We start from the raw sequence: 16,221 nt of genomic DNA on the forward strand, positions 1-16,221 counted from the left end.
TGTGTGCGTGCGTGCGTGCTTGCGTTGTCTATGAGTGTGTCTGTGTGTGTGTGTGTGTGTGTGTGTGTGTATGTGTGAGTACGGTCACGCGGGCCCGTATGAAGAAGAAGAAGATAATGATGACGATGATAATGATAATGATAACTATCATCATCACTCTCATCAAATTCTGTCTTTTTTATATTTAATCGTAATATTGATAATATAGTCATAATGACATTCATAATGATGATAATAATGGTGATACTACTACTACTACTACTACTACTACTACGACTACTACTTTTCCTCAGTAATGACATTCATAATGATGATAATAATGGTGATACTGCTACTACTACTACTACTACTACGACTACTACTTTTCCTCAGTACTACGACGACGACGATTACTGATGATGATGATGATGCGGCTACTACTACTACTACTACTACTACTACTTTTACATTACTACTACTACTGATAATAATGATAATGCTACTAAGAAGAAGAAAAAGAAGAAGAAGAAGATGATGATGATGATGATGATGATGATGTCATTATAATAAACACCACCACCAACACATCACTCACAGAACACCACCCACCCATCCACCCACCCACCTTCACAGAAACAAGCCAAAATGCAAATGGCTTCAGTTTACAATAAGACCAGAGCAGAAACAGAAGAACAGAACTAGAACGAAACAGGACAAAACAACACCCAAAAAAAAAAAAAAAAAAAAGAAACAGAAACAGAAAAATAGAAACCCCTTTCTAACTAAGCTCTCAGATAAGAAAGTCCAGGCCGCGGACCACCACCACCAGGCCCAGAAAGCCCACCACCACCACGCACACCACGGACGCCGTGAGCTCGCCAGCACCGTTCTCCTGCATCTGGACCAACAGCATCCTCTCAATCTTCCTCTGGAACAACGGGGCGCCGGCGTTGCCCTTGTGCTCATCCATCAGCCTCTTAGCCGCCCGGACAAATTCAGCGTCGGTCAGCAACCTCAGGAACGTCTCCTTGATCTTGGCCAGGCTGGTGTTGGTTTCCAGCATGCCCTGGACGTTGACCAGGATCGTCTGTATGGGCCCGCTGGCGTTCTTGGCTAGCTGGTAGAGGTCAGCGCCCGTCTCCATGAGGTCCTCAGGCAGGTCCTTGACGTTGAACCCTGTTCTCCGCAACAGCTGGTTGGCCAGGTTTCCGGGTTCCCCGCCATTGAGCGATGCTGGTGAGTCTTCTCCGCCAGAGACGTCTGTAGGGGATGGGAGAAGAGAAAAGGGCGTTGATTTTGTTTTGTTGGTTTGTTTGTTTGTGTGTGTATGTATGTGTGTGTGTGTGTGTGTGTTTAGAGGGGGGGGGGTGTCAGTGTGTGTGTGGGGGGGGGGGGGGGGGGTAGGTGTGGGGGTAGAGGGGGGGGGTGTGTTCGTCAGTGTGTGTGTGTGTGTTCGTCAGTGTGTGTGTGTGTGTGTGTGTGTGAAGAAACTGTAAGCAATACTCGTGTGGCTGTATATCTCTAGCTCTATACACGCACACACGCATGCACACACACACACACATGTATGCACATACTCACATGCACGCATACACAAACACACAGAGAGAGAGAGAGAGAGACAGAGACAGAGACAGAGACAGAGAGAGAAACCTGAGAAGCGAGCAGACGGCTGACAGTACATACTTGAATTTTAATCATACATACATACATACATACATACATATACATACATACATACATACATACATACACCGATATTTCCATACACAAATACACACACACAATTACATACAGATATCCATCCATCCATCGATACATACATACACACACACATACCTTCACTCAAGATATTATTTCGTGCATCAGCGGTTCTTTCTTGCATTATGTTGTTATCATTCATGTATATCAGTGGTCTTTCGTTGTTATAATGCTATTTTGTCTTTCAATGGTCGTTAATTGTAATAATTATGTCTGTTAATTTATCAGTGGTCCTTGATTGTAATAGGTTATTTTTTGTGTATTTGTAGTCCTTCATTGTAATAACAATATGTTAATTTGTTCAACGGTGGTCCTTTTTTGAAATGTTTTATTTGTCTGCAAGTGGTCCTTTATTTTAACATATCATTGTGTGCATCAGTGACAGGATAAGGCATCATGTGCGTTCGCGCGAGCGCGCGCACACACACATACATACACACGCACACGCACACGCACCGCAATGAGAAGGAATCCAGCAAAAGGTTATGTGAGAGCCTCTTAATAAGAGTTCGTGAATCAAATGGTTAATTTCAATAATGAGTTCATACCTAACCGTTTCTTTTATAAGTTCAATAGCGTGAAGAACTGATTTAGAATCAACACAAAATAGAATCTGAAATATAGTTTTCGGAAAGGATATCATGAAATTTAACGCCATTAGAATTGCTATGAGGTCAGCTGTGAAGATGGACTTATTCTCTCCCAGTTGAAAAGAGTTTTGAAAGTTAAGGTCTGGAATAACGAAAGCAGCACCAGCTCTATCATTTACAACAGAGCCGTCTGTAAAAATCTTTAGTTGATTAAGGTATTTCTCTTCCAAATGGATTCGTACATGCGATGTAAGTACATTTATGTTGTCATCTTTGGTCAGATCAGTGTGATCGATATCAAATTGCGCTCTTTGAAGTTCCCATACAGGTGTAGGTAATACTACAGACCTTTTAGCAAAATGTGGGGCTTTATTCACGCCGGAATTTGTTAAAATACTTGACGTGTATGTTCCCAGTGTGATATGAGAGGATATAGATCTAGCTCTCTTTGGAAAATCGCGGTCGGGTTTGAGATTTATTTCCGATTCCAAATCATTTTCGTCCGTTAAACTTCTCAAGACAAATTTACTACACGCAAGTTCCCTTTGATCCTCTAATGGTAATACTCCCGCTGCACTGTACGTTTTCTTACTGGAAGCATGGACTGGTAAGCCAAGTGCCAGTTTATATGCTCTGCAGTCTATGCTTTGAATTTTTTTTCAATAAATATTTCGGTGCACTGAAGTATACTTCTTGTGCATATATAAGTTTTGACCGAACCAGTGATGTGCAAAGGTGTAGTAGAATGAGTATGTCCTGGCTCCATGGTTATTTGCATACTTTTTTCAAGAAGTTTAATGTTTTCCTGGCCTTTGTTAAAATGTAATCGATATGATGATTCCAAGTTAATTTTGATGTAAGGTGTACTCCAAGGAATGTAACTGCTTTTTTATATTCTAGGGTGTTATCGTAAATCTTAAAGGAAGGCAATGTTGCTGGACTTGATCCATTATTAAAAAGCATCAAGTGTGTTTTTTCGGTTGATATTTGCAGACCATTCTCGCTCATATAATTTGCTACTGTGTTTAATTCATTTTGATATAGTTTTTTTGTGTAATTCATATATCGGGCAGGCGTATTCTTTTTGATTGTAACTTTCATCCACATGCATATATCGTCAGCGTATTGAACCATTACAACGATTTTTGTTAGTTTTTTTGTGTGTGTTTTTTTTTTGGTAGATCATTCATTAGAATGTTGAACAATATTGGAGCAATTACAGGGCCCTGAGGAATACCTGTCTGCAATGTTCGTGTAGATGAATACGTATTCCCTATTTTAGCCTGAATTTTTCTGTTTTCTAAGAAGTCTTTTATAAAGTTATACATATGTCCCGATAATCCAATCGTATTCAGTTTTAACATTAGACGTGAATGCCACACTTGGTCATAGGCTTTAGTAATGTAAAAAATAAAAATAAAAAAATAAAAAAATAAAAAAAAGTTGCAAGCAAATATTTTCGTCTCGCAAATTGGTGCTTAACCTGAGCGGTTAATTTCACTAAATGATCAATTGTGGATCTTCTTTTTTTTTAAACCAGCTTGATTTACAGGGATGACATTCTTTTCACAGTTTGTACTATAATGAAAAAGTTGACATTTCGGCTAAAAAAAAAAAAAAAAGGAGCTAGAAGCTCCACGAAGGAGTTAGAAATAAATATTTCGCTTTCACTACAGGAATGTTACACCATGGTAGAAAAAGTCCAATGGTCAAAATTTCAGTTTGAAGAAAAACACACCGGTAACTCGGAGTTACATAAGAACATACAGAAAATGTATGGTTTCATGGGAAAACATTACCATAATGATTTTCATAAGAGGCAAATCATTTCTCTAATCTGCAGATGGAAAATGAATTGTTTTAGGACAAAATATGTCAGTAATGTTTCTTGCATCTGTGGTGCTCACATAACAGCCGAGCATATACCAACTTGCGACATGTTAAAGTCTCAAATTCCTGAACTGAAATCATCTTCAGTGTTGACGATCTTCAGCAGTCCATTGCTAATGTATGACTTTTTCAACTCCTTGTTAAATAGTCCACACACACACACACACACACACACACACACACACACACACACACACACACACACACACACTTTCACTTACTTGTATGCGTACACAGTAATTCCCCCCTTCCCCCTCCTCCCACTCGATTTTTTTCCTTTCCATCGTCTAATATCACTTACAGTGAAAAGACGTTAAACTAAAGAATGAACGCACACGCACACACACACACACACACACACACACACACACACACACACACACACACACACACACACATGGTGCACTCATACACATATATATGTTCAAAACACACGCGCGCGCGCGCGCAAACGCACGCTCGTACGCATGCACTCAGACACACGCATTACATGCATACAGATTTTGTTCATTCTATCTTAATCGAATATCACTATTTAGTAACAAGACTGAAGTAAACTAAAGAAAGGAGTTGAGAACACCCGCGCGCGCGCACCCACGCACACACACACACACACACACACACACACACACACACACACACACACACACACACACACACACGCATTGCCATACAATGCGGACACCACAGAGCCACTAAAGCTTTTTTTTCTGAAGAAAATAACTAAATCGGCCGACATGCGTATAATTTCCTTAAAATAGCGAGTAAAAATATGAAGACATTAATCTGGTGCTACAGGACAGGAGAAAATCACGATCAAATGATTTATTATGATCGCTCTCTCTCTCTCTCTCTCTCTCTCTCTCTCTCTCTCTCTCTCTTACCTGCGAGGACACCAAGGAAGCACACCAAACAAATTGTGACAAACATTCTGTCTGCAGTCACCCTTTCATTGAAAAGAATGCTTCTTTCTTTCTTTTTTCCACCCGTGCGTTTAAAAAATCTGTAATTCCAGCAGTGTATTTCTAAGGCAGTGATAGCTGTCTCAAGTTCTGCAGGCTCAAACCGCGAGAACTCGTTCTTCTTTCTCTCACTGTCTTCTTTTGCATTTGAAGTCCGCTTTCTATCGTGTTCTCCGGATCCTGCGCATGTGCAAAGCTTACGTCACCTCACGTGCATTGCTGTCTCGACCAATCATAGTGAAACAAAGGCAGTCCCCACCCTCCACGTGAGAAAGAGATAGGCAGGGATGGAGAGAGAAAGAGGGTGGCTATGGACACAGACAGACATCACACACACACACACACACACACACACACACATGGAGTGGGGGGAGAATTAGCAGCAGACATCACATGAATAGTTAGATATGTTACCATTCCCCAATTGTCATATGAATTAGCAATCAGATTATTAATTTCACAATAAGCAGTGGTGACTTTTTTCCTCGGTTTTTGTTTTGTTTTGTTTTGTTTTGTTTTGTTGTTTTTTTTCTTTTCGTTTTTGGTTTTGTTTTGTTTTGTTTTTACTCCAAGGTCCGTTGTCTGAGTAAAGGATGTGAAGAAAGCAAAAAATCAAAGTGAAACGTACGCAGCTACCTGTTAGCGTCTTGTGTTTCATCAGAGCTTCCGGTGTCGATCAATAATGTCGAGTATCAAGAGACACGTCACTTTTATGGTGTGTTCTAACAACGAGGTGTAGTAAGATGATATTTATTGAAGGCCCTTAACGTATAGCTACATCACGTGCTTGCCTTTGTCAGCACACACTTAAATGTGTCTCTACCTTCGGAAGCCGGCGTATTTTCTAGAATATAATCAATACAATAATAAACGAAAGTCCTTCCACTTGCATTTTCTTTCTTTCTTTCTTTCTTTCTTTCTTTCTTCTACTTCTTCTTTTTCTCCTCCTCCTGATCCTTTACCTCCTCTTCCAACTCCTCCTCCTTCTTCTTCTTCACAAAAGCTTCAAAACCTCATCGACCACGAAATACTGAGGCAAAATGCTCGGTATCAGAAAACAGTATCAAAATTAATAGCACTCTGCCTCTTCCTGTGAAACTTACAGTAAACTGCCCGGCTTGTCAACTACAAGGTTCTGCGCTCAGCCCTGTTTTAGTTTTTTTCGCAATATATATCAATGATCTTCCCTCACAAACAAATGGATTTTGTGAACATATCTATTATTTTACAATAGCACATACAAGTTATCCAGATCTTGACAGTTTGTCCCAATCGTTTCATACAGCTGGAAAGTAATACAATGGTATGAACTGAATCAGGTTATCTGAATCCCACAAAAACAAAACAAATAAATCACGCACACACACACACACACACACACACACACACGTGCGCGCGCGCGCGCGCAAAAGAAAGAAAATAATCGGGCTCACGACAAAGCAAAGAAAAATGTCAAAACAATCAAACAAATACTGGCTTCATCTCCGAACCAACAATGAGTTTGAAGTTCTTCAGAATGGATAACAGTCTTTCCGGTCCTTCCAAAAACTTTTTTTTTTTTTTTTTTTTCACAACAGATTTCTATGTGTGAAATTCGGGCTGCTCTCCCCAGGGAGAGCGCGTCGCTATACCACAGCGCCACCTTTTTTCTTTTCTTTTTTTTTTTTTTTTGGTATTTTTCCTGCGTGCAGTTTTATTTGTCTTTCCTACTGACGTAGATTTTTCTACAGAATTTTGCCAGAAACAACCTTTTTGTTGCCGTGGGTTCTTTTACGTGCGCTAAGTGCGTGCTGCACACGGGACCTCGGTTTATCGTCTCATCCGAATGACTAGCGTCCAGACCACCACTCAAGGTCTAGTGGATGGGGAGAAAATATCGGCGGCTGAGCTGTGATTCGAACCAGCGCGCTCAGATTCTCTCGCTTCCTGGGCGGACGCGTTTCCTCTAGGCCATCACTCCACTTGTGTGATTCAGTCGTCTGTGTTAGTCTGTATCACCATCAGAACAGCATGCAGAGGACGTAACTGCTGTCCCGACTGTCAGGGCTAGAAACTGATCATAGTGGAGAGTGCCTTGCCCAAGTAAACATCCCCACTCTCTAGACCGAGACGGGTTTTAGGACGGGACTTGACGAACATGCTTGTTTCGTTCATGGCCTCGGAGAGGTTGACGGAAGAGTTTGTGACCACAGGAGCAAAACTGTGACAGTGTGTGTGTGTGTGTGTGTGTGTGTGTGTGTGTGTGTGTGTGTGTGTGTGTGTGTGTGTGTATGTATGTGTGTGTATGTGTGCGTGTGTGTGTGTGTGTATGTGTGTGTGTATGGGTATGTGTGTGTTTGTGTGTGTGTGTGCGCGCGCGCGCGCGCGCCCGCCTAAGTGAGGGCGCCAGTGCAAGCTTGTGTGAGTATACATGCATGTGTAGGTATCATTTTTTTTTTATTGTACTTAACGTATTTACTTGTTTGTTTATTTTGTTTATTTACCATATGTCGTTCAAGGCAGTTCATATACGTGCCTATTACAGGCTCTCAATTAAGGTTCTGACCAGAGTGTTGGGTTTATGTGCAGGTCAGGAATCTGCTTCTTTTTCATTTTTCTTCTTCTGTTTTTTTGTTGTTTTTTTGGTGTTTTGTTTATTGTTGTTGTTGTTGTTTTGTTTTGTTTTGTTTTTTGTTTTTGTTGTTTTGGGGGGGGGGTTGTCAGTTGTTTTTTTCTTTCTTTCTCAAGCTGATGTGTTGACGCATGTGTGGAGCAGCGGTGCGCACCACCGTCTTTGACGCCTCCGTCCTTGAAACTGAAACTAAAACTCTAACGCCGGGATCATGGTAAGTGACTGTGTGCAAGTGTGGCCGGTCAGTGGCGGATTTTGTACTCCACTCTCCGCGTTTTCTATTGGTGAAACCAGTGAAGTTATCAGTTTGGCATGATGGTAATAGGCTACACTGTTCTCGTTTCCTGTTTCAGAGGCCAAGTCTAGCAGCGTAATTTTGCCGGAACTTTCTGATGTCGCGTCTGGCACAACTTGAGAGAAGAGTAAGGTAAGTTTCAGTTTCAGTAGCTCAAGGAGGCGTCACTGCGTTCGGACAAATCCATATACGCTACACCACATAGAGTAAGGTGAACAAGCGAGAACTGAATTGCAAAACTTAACCAGAACATTGTCAGTGAAGAGCGATGTTTTGTAATTGTATAATAATGTCAGAGAGAAAATACTCTAACTGAACCGATTCTTTTAAGGTGGCAGCTGAAGCCGGCCTTCGAAAATCACTGTGCGTGCATTATGCGCTGCACCATTGACTGGTTCTCATCAAGATCAGTGAAACCGAGACATTCAGCTGAACGGTGATATCAGGTTGCCACCACTGAAGCCGCGTCAGAGCCGGCTGTTTACAACGCGGCGTGCTTCAAGCATTCAGACACTAATATCTCAAGGGAAGTCTAGTGTTTATGCTTCCAGCAAGTCGTTCGATCCCAGCAGAAGCCATGAGTTCCGGCTGTTTTCATCATCATTTAATTCAGCCTTGTTCTCATTTGCGTCAATATTGTCCTCCGCCATATACGTACTATTTGATATCTTTCACGTATTTTGTTGTCTGAAAGCCTCGGTGGAGAAATTCGAAAAGACCGAAGGATCTTGTTGTCAATTCAATTGTCGTCAGCATATTTCTGGTTGGTGTAAGAATTGATTTTCATTTGTTGTGAATGAAAAAGAGTCTGAATATATGTGAAGCACATCATCTTGTTTCCGGCAAATGTCTCGGCAATTCAGTTTATCTCTCTCACGTGCACTTGCGACACACACACACACACACACACACACACACACACACACACCGGCGTGGCACGCACACGGCACACACACACACACACACACACACACACACACACATGGACACGTATGTGCGCGTGATATCCGTCCAAAATATGGTGATCAAAATTAATTCTCTTGAGTGCATGTGCTTGTCAGTCCCAAATAAATGGCAAGGCAAAAGGAATAAAAGAAAGCTCATTTTCCATCTTTGAAAATGAATGTTTATCGTGTCATATTATATCGTAACCCCCCCCCCCCCCCCCCCCCCCTCCCCTCTCTCTCTCTCTCTCTCTCAGTACCTCCCTCCTGCCCAAAATTTAATGGACGATGCGATGTTCACTGCTCTCTTCCTCTCTCTTTCTCATATATATCGGTAAAAAGATACAGAAAGTCATCGAGCATTATCCCCCTTCCATGTTGGTCTTATTTTCTTGGGCATGCACGTCGTGGATTTCACGTGGTGAGGTGAGACATTGTGTTACTTTGAGAACGGAATATAGAATGTGTTTTGAATCTTTTGTAGGTGTACTGTTTTGTAGTATTATTATTATTATTCATTTTCTGTTTTTAATTAAATCTGTCAAATGTATCAGACACATGTTTTGGCAGTGCATGATCATGCAACGATCCTGGCAAGCATTAATGGATGCAATGTATGAAAGATGCCCAAATACTCAAAATTAGCGAATAACTGAACCATTATCCACACCTGCACTTGACAAAAACATAATTATTTATCCCACTTTTTTTTTCCTTTATTCTTTTTTTTTTCATTTTATATTCATAAAACAAATACACATACTTTTCCATTTTGCAAGCTCCGTTCTTCCTCGACTCCTCACGGTATCTCTCGTCAGAAGTAAGACCAACGGACACAGGTTATTTTCTTTTCAATCACCACAGACGTGGAACAAGCTCCCATATAACCTCTGTCATTCTGACTCCCTCGCCTCTTTCAAATCTGGTCTCAAAATCCACCTCTTCCTTCAGTAATAAGTTTGGTTGTGTCAGGTCCACTTCTTTGTGTGTAGTGTGCTTGACTATATGTGTATACATATATATGCATGTGTACACATACACATGAATGTGTATTTGTGTGTGTTCATATGTTTGATATCGGATGCCTGCGCGTGTCTGTCTGTGTGCATGGCTCATTGGCTGTGTGTGCATCTGCGCATGTGTGCCTGTGTGTGTGCCTGTATGTGCATATTCGTGGAGGGCAGCTGTTATATACGTTTGTATGTTAAAATGTATGTATACATTGTGTGTGTGTTGTTTGTTAGTCACATTTTGATGTGTGTGCTTAAAAGTGTTTTGTAAAACACCTAGAGTAGATTTCTGGTTAGTGTGCTATATAAGTATTCATTGTTATTATCATTGACAATACTTGTACTGGTGCAAGTGACAAAACCGAACCAGATCTTATTGTTTTAGTCACACAGTTATGTAATCAATAAGTATTGCTTGGACAAACTTTGTTTATAATGACTTATAATAAAGTCCTATTTACGAATACAAAATAAAGTCAGTAAGAAGTTTCCTCTACATTCTGTAATTGTATATCATGACATTGATATATGAGGGCTTCCGTTAACGCACATATATGCGTCTCTGACTTCTAAAATGAGAGAGGACATGCTACAGTTTTGGCCAGGGAGTCTGCGGGATGCATTATGAAATCGGCATCAATTGAAATGTGAACGAGCGATGCTCAAACAAGAGCATCTGTCAGCATCTTATTTTTGCGAAATTGGTGGCTGCTGTGAGTTAAGTTATTTTCGTCTCATCTCCCTTTACAGGAAACTGTTGCCTTTTTTCCAGTGCGCTCACAACATGGCTTGTCAATTACTGTGTGATACAGTTCAAAATCAAAATGGCATGGCTATAATGACTTGACACTCCAAAACACAAAGAAGACAAAAAGGCTAATTCTGAATCAGCAGACGTCAATCAGCCAACTTCAAAAGGGGACAGATCATGGAAAAAGAAAAGCCACATTTATGAACATTCATGGAAGACAAAATTCAAATGGCTGCAGTACGACAAAGACACGCATGTAATGAAGTGTAGAACTTGTGTAAAATACGCAATCAGGTCATCTTGTAACTTTGGGAAATAAATAAGTTTGTGACAGGATCGACAAACTTTCAAACATATCCTTGTAACAGTTTTTCGTTTTCAGTGGTTCATCCCTCTCACTCTCTCTCTCTCACCGTGTGTGCATGTCTCTGTGTGTGGGTCGGAGGGGGTGGGGGGGGAGGAAGAAGGGGTGTAGGGGTGGATCTGGGTGGAAGTGGGGGGGGGATGTGAGTGGCGTGTGTGTCTCGGCATCAGTGCATGCATGCATGTGTATCTCTCTCTCTCTCTCTCTCTCTCTCTCTCTCTCTCTCTCTCTCTCACTCTCTCTTGTGTGTGCATGTATATTATATCTCTCATTCTCTCTCTTTTTGTATGTGCATGTCTCTCTCATTTTCTTAAGCTCCAATTTGATATTTCAAAAATGGTCACACACAAAAAGTTGGTGTGTTTTTTTCATTTTAGGAAAAAGTATACATTGACAGGAGTCGAAAGACGAAATGGAGGAGCACAAAAAGCATCGAACAAAGAAAGCTGGCCCAAAGGCTGAACGGAAAAAGGAGAAGACACGTGGAGATGACCAAACAGCCAGGCAAAGGAACCCAAAGGCCTTCTCCATTCAGTCTGCTGTCAAGGCTGCGAAAAAGTTTCACAGGTAGGAAATAGTTTTATGTGACTGGAATGTACATAATTTGTTTGTTTGTTTGTTTGTGTGAATACAGCTATAATATGTACAGCAGAGTGTGCGTGCAGTGCAAAGTCCAGTTCATGCATGAAAAACATGTTACAGCTACAGCCTCATAATTCAGTAATGAATGACTCAATGAGAAGATACAGTCATACACACACACACACACACACACACACACACACACACACACATATATATATATATATATATATATATATATATATATATATATATATCACGGTTTTCTCTATTGTCATATGATATATTAACAGGTTCATGTAGTCCAGAAGAAATGTAAAAGCATACACCGTAAAAAAAATATATATATATATATATTTTAGTATAACACTTGAGTGGGGGGACGGGGGTTGTTTTATTCATGACTTTTTTTGTTGTTTTATTTTAAAAAATAATAATAATTTTAAAAAAATTAAAAAAGAATCTGGCATATTTTTATTCTTTCGCATCTTCTGTTTACTCATCCGTTGTGATCAGTCTTTGACAGAATTGTGCTTGGTTTCATCAGTCTCTGGGGTCAGCCATGAGCTACTGAGCGACTGTTCATGATACATCCAGCCTTTGCAGTTTATTTTTCTTCTCCTTTTTTCTGTCCTCCACAGATCTCAAGATGTGAAAACCAAGAAGATCCACATCCCGTTGCCAGATCGCACTGTGCTGGAGCCGCCTCCCGTAGTTGTGGGTATTGTGGGTCCTCCAAAGGTGGGCAAGACCACGCTGCTGCAGTGCTTGGTGAAAAACTACACCCGGCAAAAGATCACCAACATCCAGGGACCAGTCACTGTGGTGTCAGGTAGGGAAAATGGGAAAATTTGGTGACATGTTCCCAAAGAAAAGATCAGGAAAAAAAGATTTGTTTATTTGATTGTACTTATGGGTGTTAAAAAAAAAAAAAAAAATTTTTTTTGAGAATACGTCTAGAATCAGTGTTTATTTATGACTTGACTAACTGCTTAACCCTTTCGCTGCCAGGAAAATAAGATTTGAGTGAAATCTATTTGCCAGGGTTTTTTCACAAAAAAAACGGGTATAAATTTTCAAAAAATTCTGTGCGCTTTGTTATTGGAGAAAGATCCATGAAAGTATATATTTTCTGAAAGGTAATGAATAAAGAACACAAAACACATGATGTTTTCCCATTTTATATATCTTTGACTTTAGTGACATACTGTTGTTTTGAAATCAGTGTTTTGTTTTTTGTCACATTTTCAACTTATTCATTACTAACCTTAGTCAGTTAATTTGCACTAAAATATCATATTTTCTGGACAAATGGATATCTGCATACACAAAATCATACTAGAACAACCACAATAAAAAAAAAATTAAAAAGAGATAGATATACAGTGCATTGTGACTTCTCCAAGTGATAATGTGGATGAGAGGCCACGCCACCTCAGTCTCCACCCCCCTCCTCTTCACCCCTCTCACACGGTCACTTTATCTAGTTCTCATCAGACCGCGTTGGCTGAGTGCCAAGAAAATCGCTCACACTATCATGCTAATAAATTCAGTCACTTTCTGTCGTCTGCTAAGGTTTGCACAGCCGGCATCTCTCACTGATAGTCGTATCTTGGCCACTCTCTTGCTCCCTTTATTTTCTATCAAATCGTCCTATAAATGTTCATCACTGTCTTCTTCAAGTTTACGCTTCAATTCCTTCTGAGCATCAGCAAAAGAAAGCAATCTTGGTTGATTTAGTTCGCTACGATCGCGTAAGTCCGACATTTTGTTGAGCGAGCAAGGAGAGGAGCCAGGCAAACACCGGGACAGTAACCCAACCAAAACGTTCAAATAAAGGACTGTCTCATTACGTAGGTGGGGTTTCTAGCTATGAATAGAATCCAGAAAGATTCCCCAAGCTAAAGCTACCAGCATTTTTGTCAACAAACTGAACGCAAAGCAGGGAAAAGTCAGAATATTTCGATGACGAGTTATCTCGTCATTGTGGCAGCGAAGAGTGCATGTTTGCCATGACCAGTTATCTCATCATATAGGCAGTCTAGGGGTTAACATGAACAATTATAAAGTTTTGAGGCATATGGATAGCACTATTTTAAGTTCAGTTCTCTGTCTTTGAAACAAAAAGAGGAAGAAAGAACACTTCGACAGTGACATGAATTTTAATAATGATAATATTGATAAATAGGGCTCTGTTGCACTGAACAAAAAACGAGTAAACACACACACACACTGACACACTTACACAGACACACACACACACACGCACACACACACACACATAAGTTATTATTAAGTATTTCTTCACTTGTGCTTTCTCTCTAACCCTAGGTTTAGGGAATTTTATTTGTGTGGTTTAGGGAATCTTATTTTTGTGTGTATGTCTGTATTGATTGTACTTTGTGAGCATAGATCTTGGTTGCAGGGAAGCAGCGGCGTCTGACCTTCATGGAATGCAGCAATGATATCAACCATATGATAGACATTGCTAAGGTGGCTGATCTGGTAGGTATTGTACAACATTTAATCTTTGTTTCGCTTTGATAGTGGAATAACGAAATGAAAAAGAACATTGCCCACACTTACGTTACTTGTTCAGTCTGCCTTTTCTGACACATACAGGTTCGTTCAGTCAGGGAAATGTATCTGTACCTGGTGCAAGTTACCTGTGTATTGGTATCAGAATGGTATATGAAAAAATATTAAAATAGAGGCTATCTTGGAAAGTCATGTCATGCATGACACTTTTCTTGTTACCTGTCCATTTCCAGGTTACAACCACAGATGGAAAAAAAAATGTTGATGGATAAGTGATAACATGGACATAGGACTTGTGGAACAGGTGAATGAAAGGAGGAGGAAAAATGAATTTAACAACAAAATACACAATATCTTTTCTATTTGACCTCATTTACTGTCATAGACATTGAACATAATTGTTGAGGTGCTTGGCCACAGATTGCATGTTTTTGTTCAGCATTGGCTGACCATGATTTGTTTCACAAATTCCATTGCTAATACTGTGCTGCCAAAGCACAAAACAGGAGATGGATGTATGTCTGCTCAAAAAGAAAACAGAGGGGTTTCACTGATATTTTGGAGACCACAGGTCTCAAACAGTCATCTCAGAAAGGATTCCTCCAGTCATATGCATCATCCATCAACTGGACAGCAAAACTTACATAGCAGACTGAACATCCTGTCAGCAAAACTAACTTGAATTCATTTGCTGTTTGTGAAACAGTCCTCCTGCCATATGAATTACCTGTCAACTGGAAAGCCAAATTTTACATAGCAGACTGAACATTGTCAGCAGTACTAATTTTAATTCATTTGCTGTTAGTGGTTTAGTGTCATGAGTGCTACTATTCAGTATAGGTTTGTTGTTGCTATTTTGTTGTTGCCTTTATAATTCAACCTTGAATCAGAAAAGAAAGAAATGAAAAGGGGAGGAAGGGGTAAACGCAAAAACCGCATAGAGTAGAAATGTTGCGATCTTTGTCTTGGATGATATCCATATTTGGCCTTTTTTGTATCGTGTTGCCATTCTCAACCATGGGCTTTTGCTGCTTTCTTTTGGGGTTTTAGGAATAACTGTTTGATTTGTTTCTTGCAGTGTCATTATTCTTTGTCTTTTGACAGGTGATCTTGATGGTTGATGCCAGTTTTGGGTTTGAAATGGAGATTTTCGAATTTCTGAATATCTTACAAGTTCACGGGTTTCCAAAAGTTATGGGTGTTTTGAACCACCTTGACACCTTTAATGACAACAAGAAGACGAGAAAGACCAAAAAGAGGCTGAAGGACAGATTCTGGACAGAGATCTACCAGGTATGGTTTCAGTGGTGGCTCATGTTTTTGTGTGTTTTTCATAGTTTTGTCACCCATTTAATATATTCCTTGTATAGGGACAAAATTGTGTTTGACATATGCCACAATTCTGTCAAATGCCAATGTTTAAAATAGTATAACTGGTTTGCATTTTCTGTTGAGGCATTTGGATTCACTGTCAGTTTATGCTTTTCTCTTCTCTTTCACATGTGCAAAATGTGGTCTTGAATGACTGCTTGTTTCATATGTGCATAATTTTCAAAGCATAATCACATTTTTGAAACTTAATAGTTTCCTGAGTTATTTTGTTGTATTTATTTCTGAAGCAGTTTACTATGGTGTGAGGAAAGCTGAATTTTATAATGCCCCATGAAGCATATCAGCTTTTTGCCATGCCATTTGGTTTGCTGGGCATTAACACTGGTTGTTGTTGGGTTTTTGTTGTTGTTGTTGTTGTTGTTTTTATAGAAGTGTCAATAGTGCCCTGGTAATGGGCAGATAGGCTGTTTAATCCTTGGTCTCTGTGCAGCAAGCAGTTTTGGAAATCAACAACAGGAAATTAACATTGCAGCATCAGTTGCAAAAGTTGACAAATCCAGATTGATTAAAAAAAATTATTATGAATTTGCGGAACAATGATCATTTAGATTT

At 40.0% G+C, this 16,221-nt stretch overlaps 2 protein-coding genes across 5 annotated transcripts in view; one reads left to right on the forward strand and one right to left on the reverse strand.

Moving 5' to 3' along the window:
- Positions 1-570: 570 nt before the first annotated feature.
- Positions 571-5,299, reverse strand: LOC143292957 (uncharacterized). The gene is made up of 2 exons (XM_076603680.1): positions 5,105-5,299; positions 571-1,239 (listed from the first exon to the last, which is right to left on the reverse strand). The coding sequence occupies exons 1-2, from the start codon at positions 5,148-5,150 to the stop codon at positions 770-772; spliced, it is 516 nt and encodes a 171-aa protein (XP_076459795.1). The 5' UTR covers positions 5,151-5,299; the 3' UTR covers positions 571-769.
- A 4,105-nt stretch (positions 5,300-9,404) lies between these two features.
- Positions 9,405-16,221, forward strand: part of LOC143284877 (ribosome biogenesis protein BMS1 homolog) — a 30,473-nt gene continuing 23,656 nt past the window's right edge. For all 4 annotated transcript variants that reach the window (XM_076591991.1, XM_076592008.1, XM_076592017.1 and 1 more), the window contains exons 1-5: positions 9,405-9,458; positions 11,535-11,724; positions 12,381-12,571; positions 14,165-14,244; positions 15,382-15,570. In XM_076591991.1, coding sequence (XP_076448106.1) covers positions 11,570-11,724; positions 12,381-12,571; positions 14,165-14,244; positions 15,382-15,570 — 615 coding nt within the window. In that variant the 5' untranslated portion in view covers positions 9,405-9,458; positions 11,535-11,569. The remainder of the gene's footprint in view (positions 9,459-11,534; positions 11,725-12,380; positions 12,572-14,164; positions 14,245-15,381; positions 15,571-16,221) is intronic.

The sequence above is a fragment of the Babylonia areolata genome, chromosome 1 (genome assembly GCF_041734735.1).
Source record: "Babylonia areolata isolate BAREFJ2019XMU chromosome 1, ASM4173473v1, whole genome shotgun sequence".
Classification (NCBI taxonomy): domain Eukaryota; kingdom Metazoa; phylum Mollusca; class Gastropoda; order Neogastropoda; family Buccinidae; genus Babylonia; species Babylonia areolata.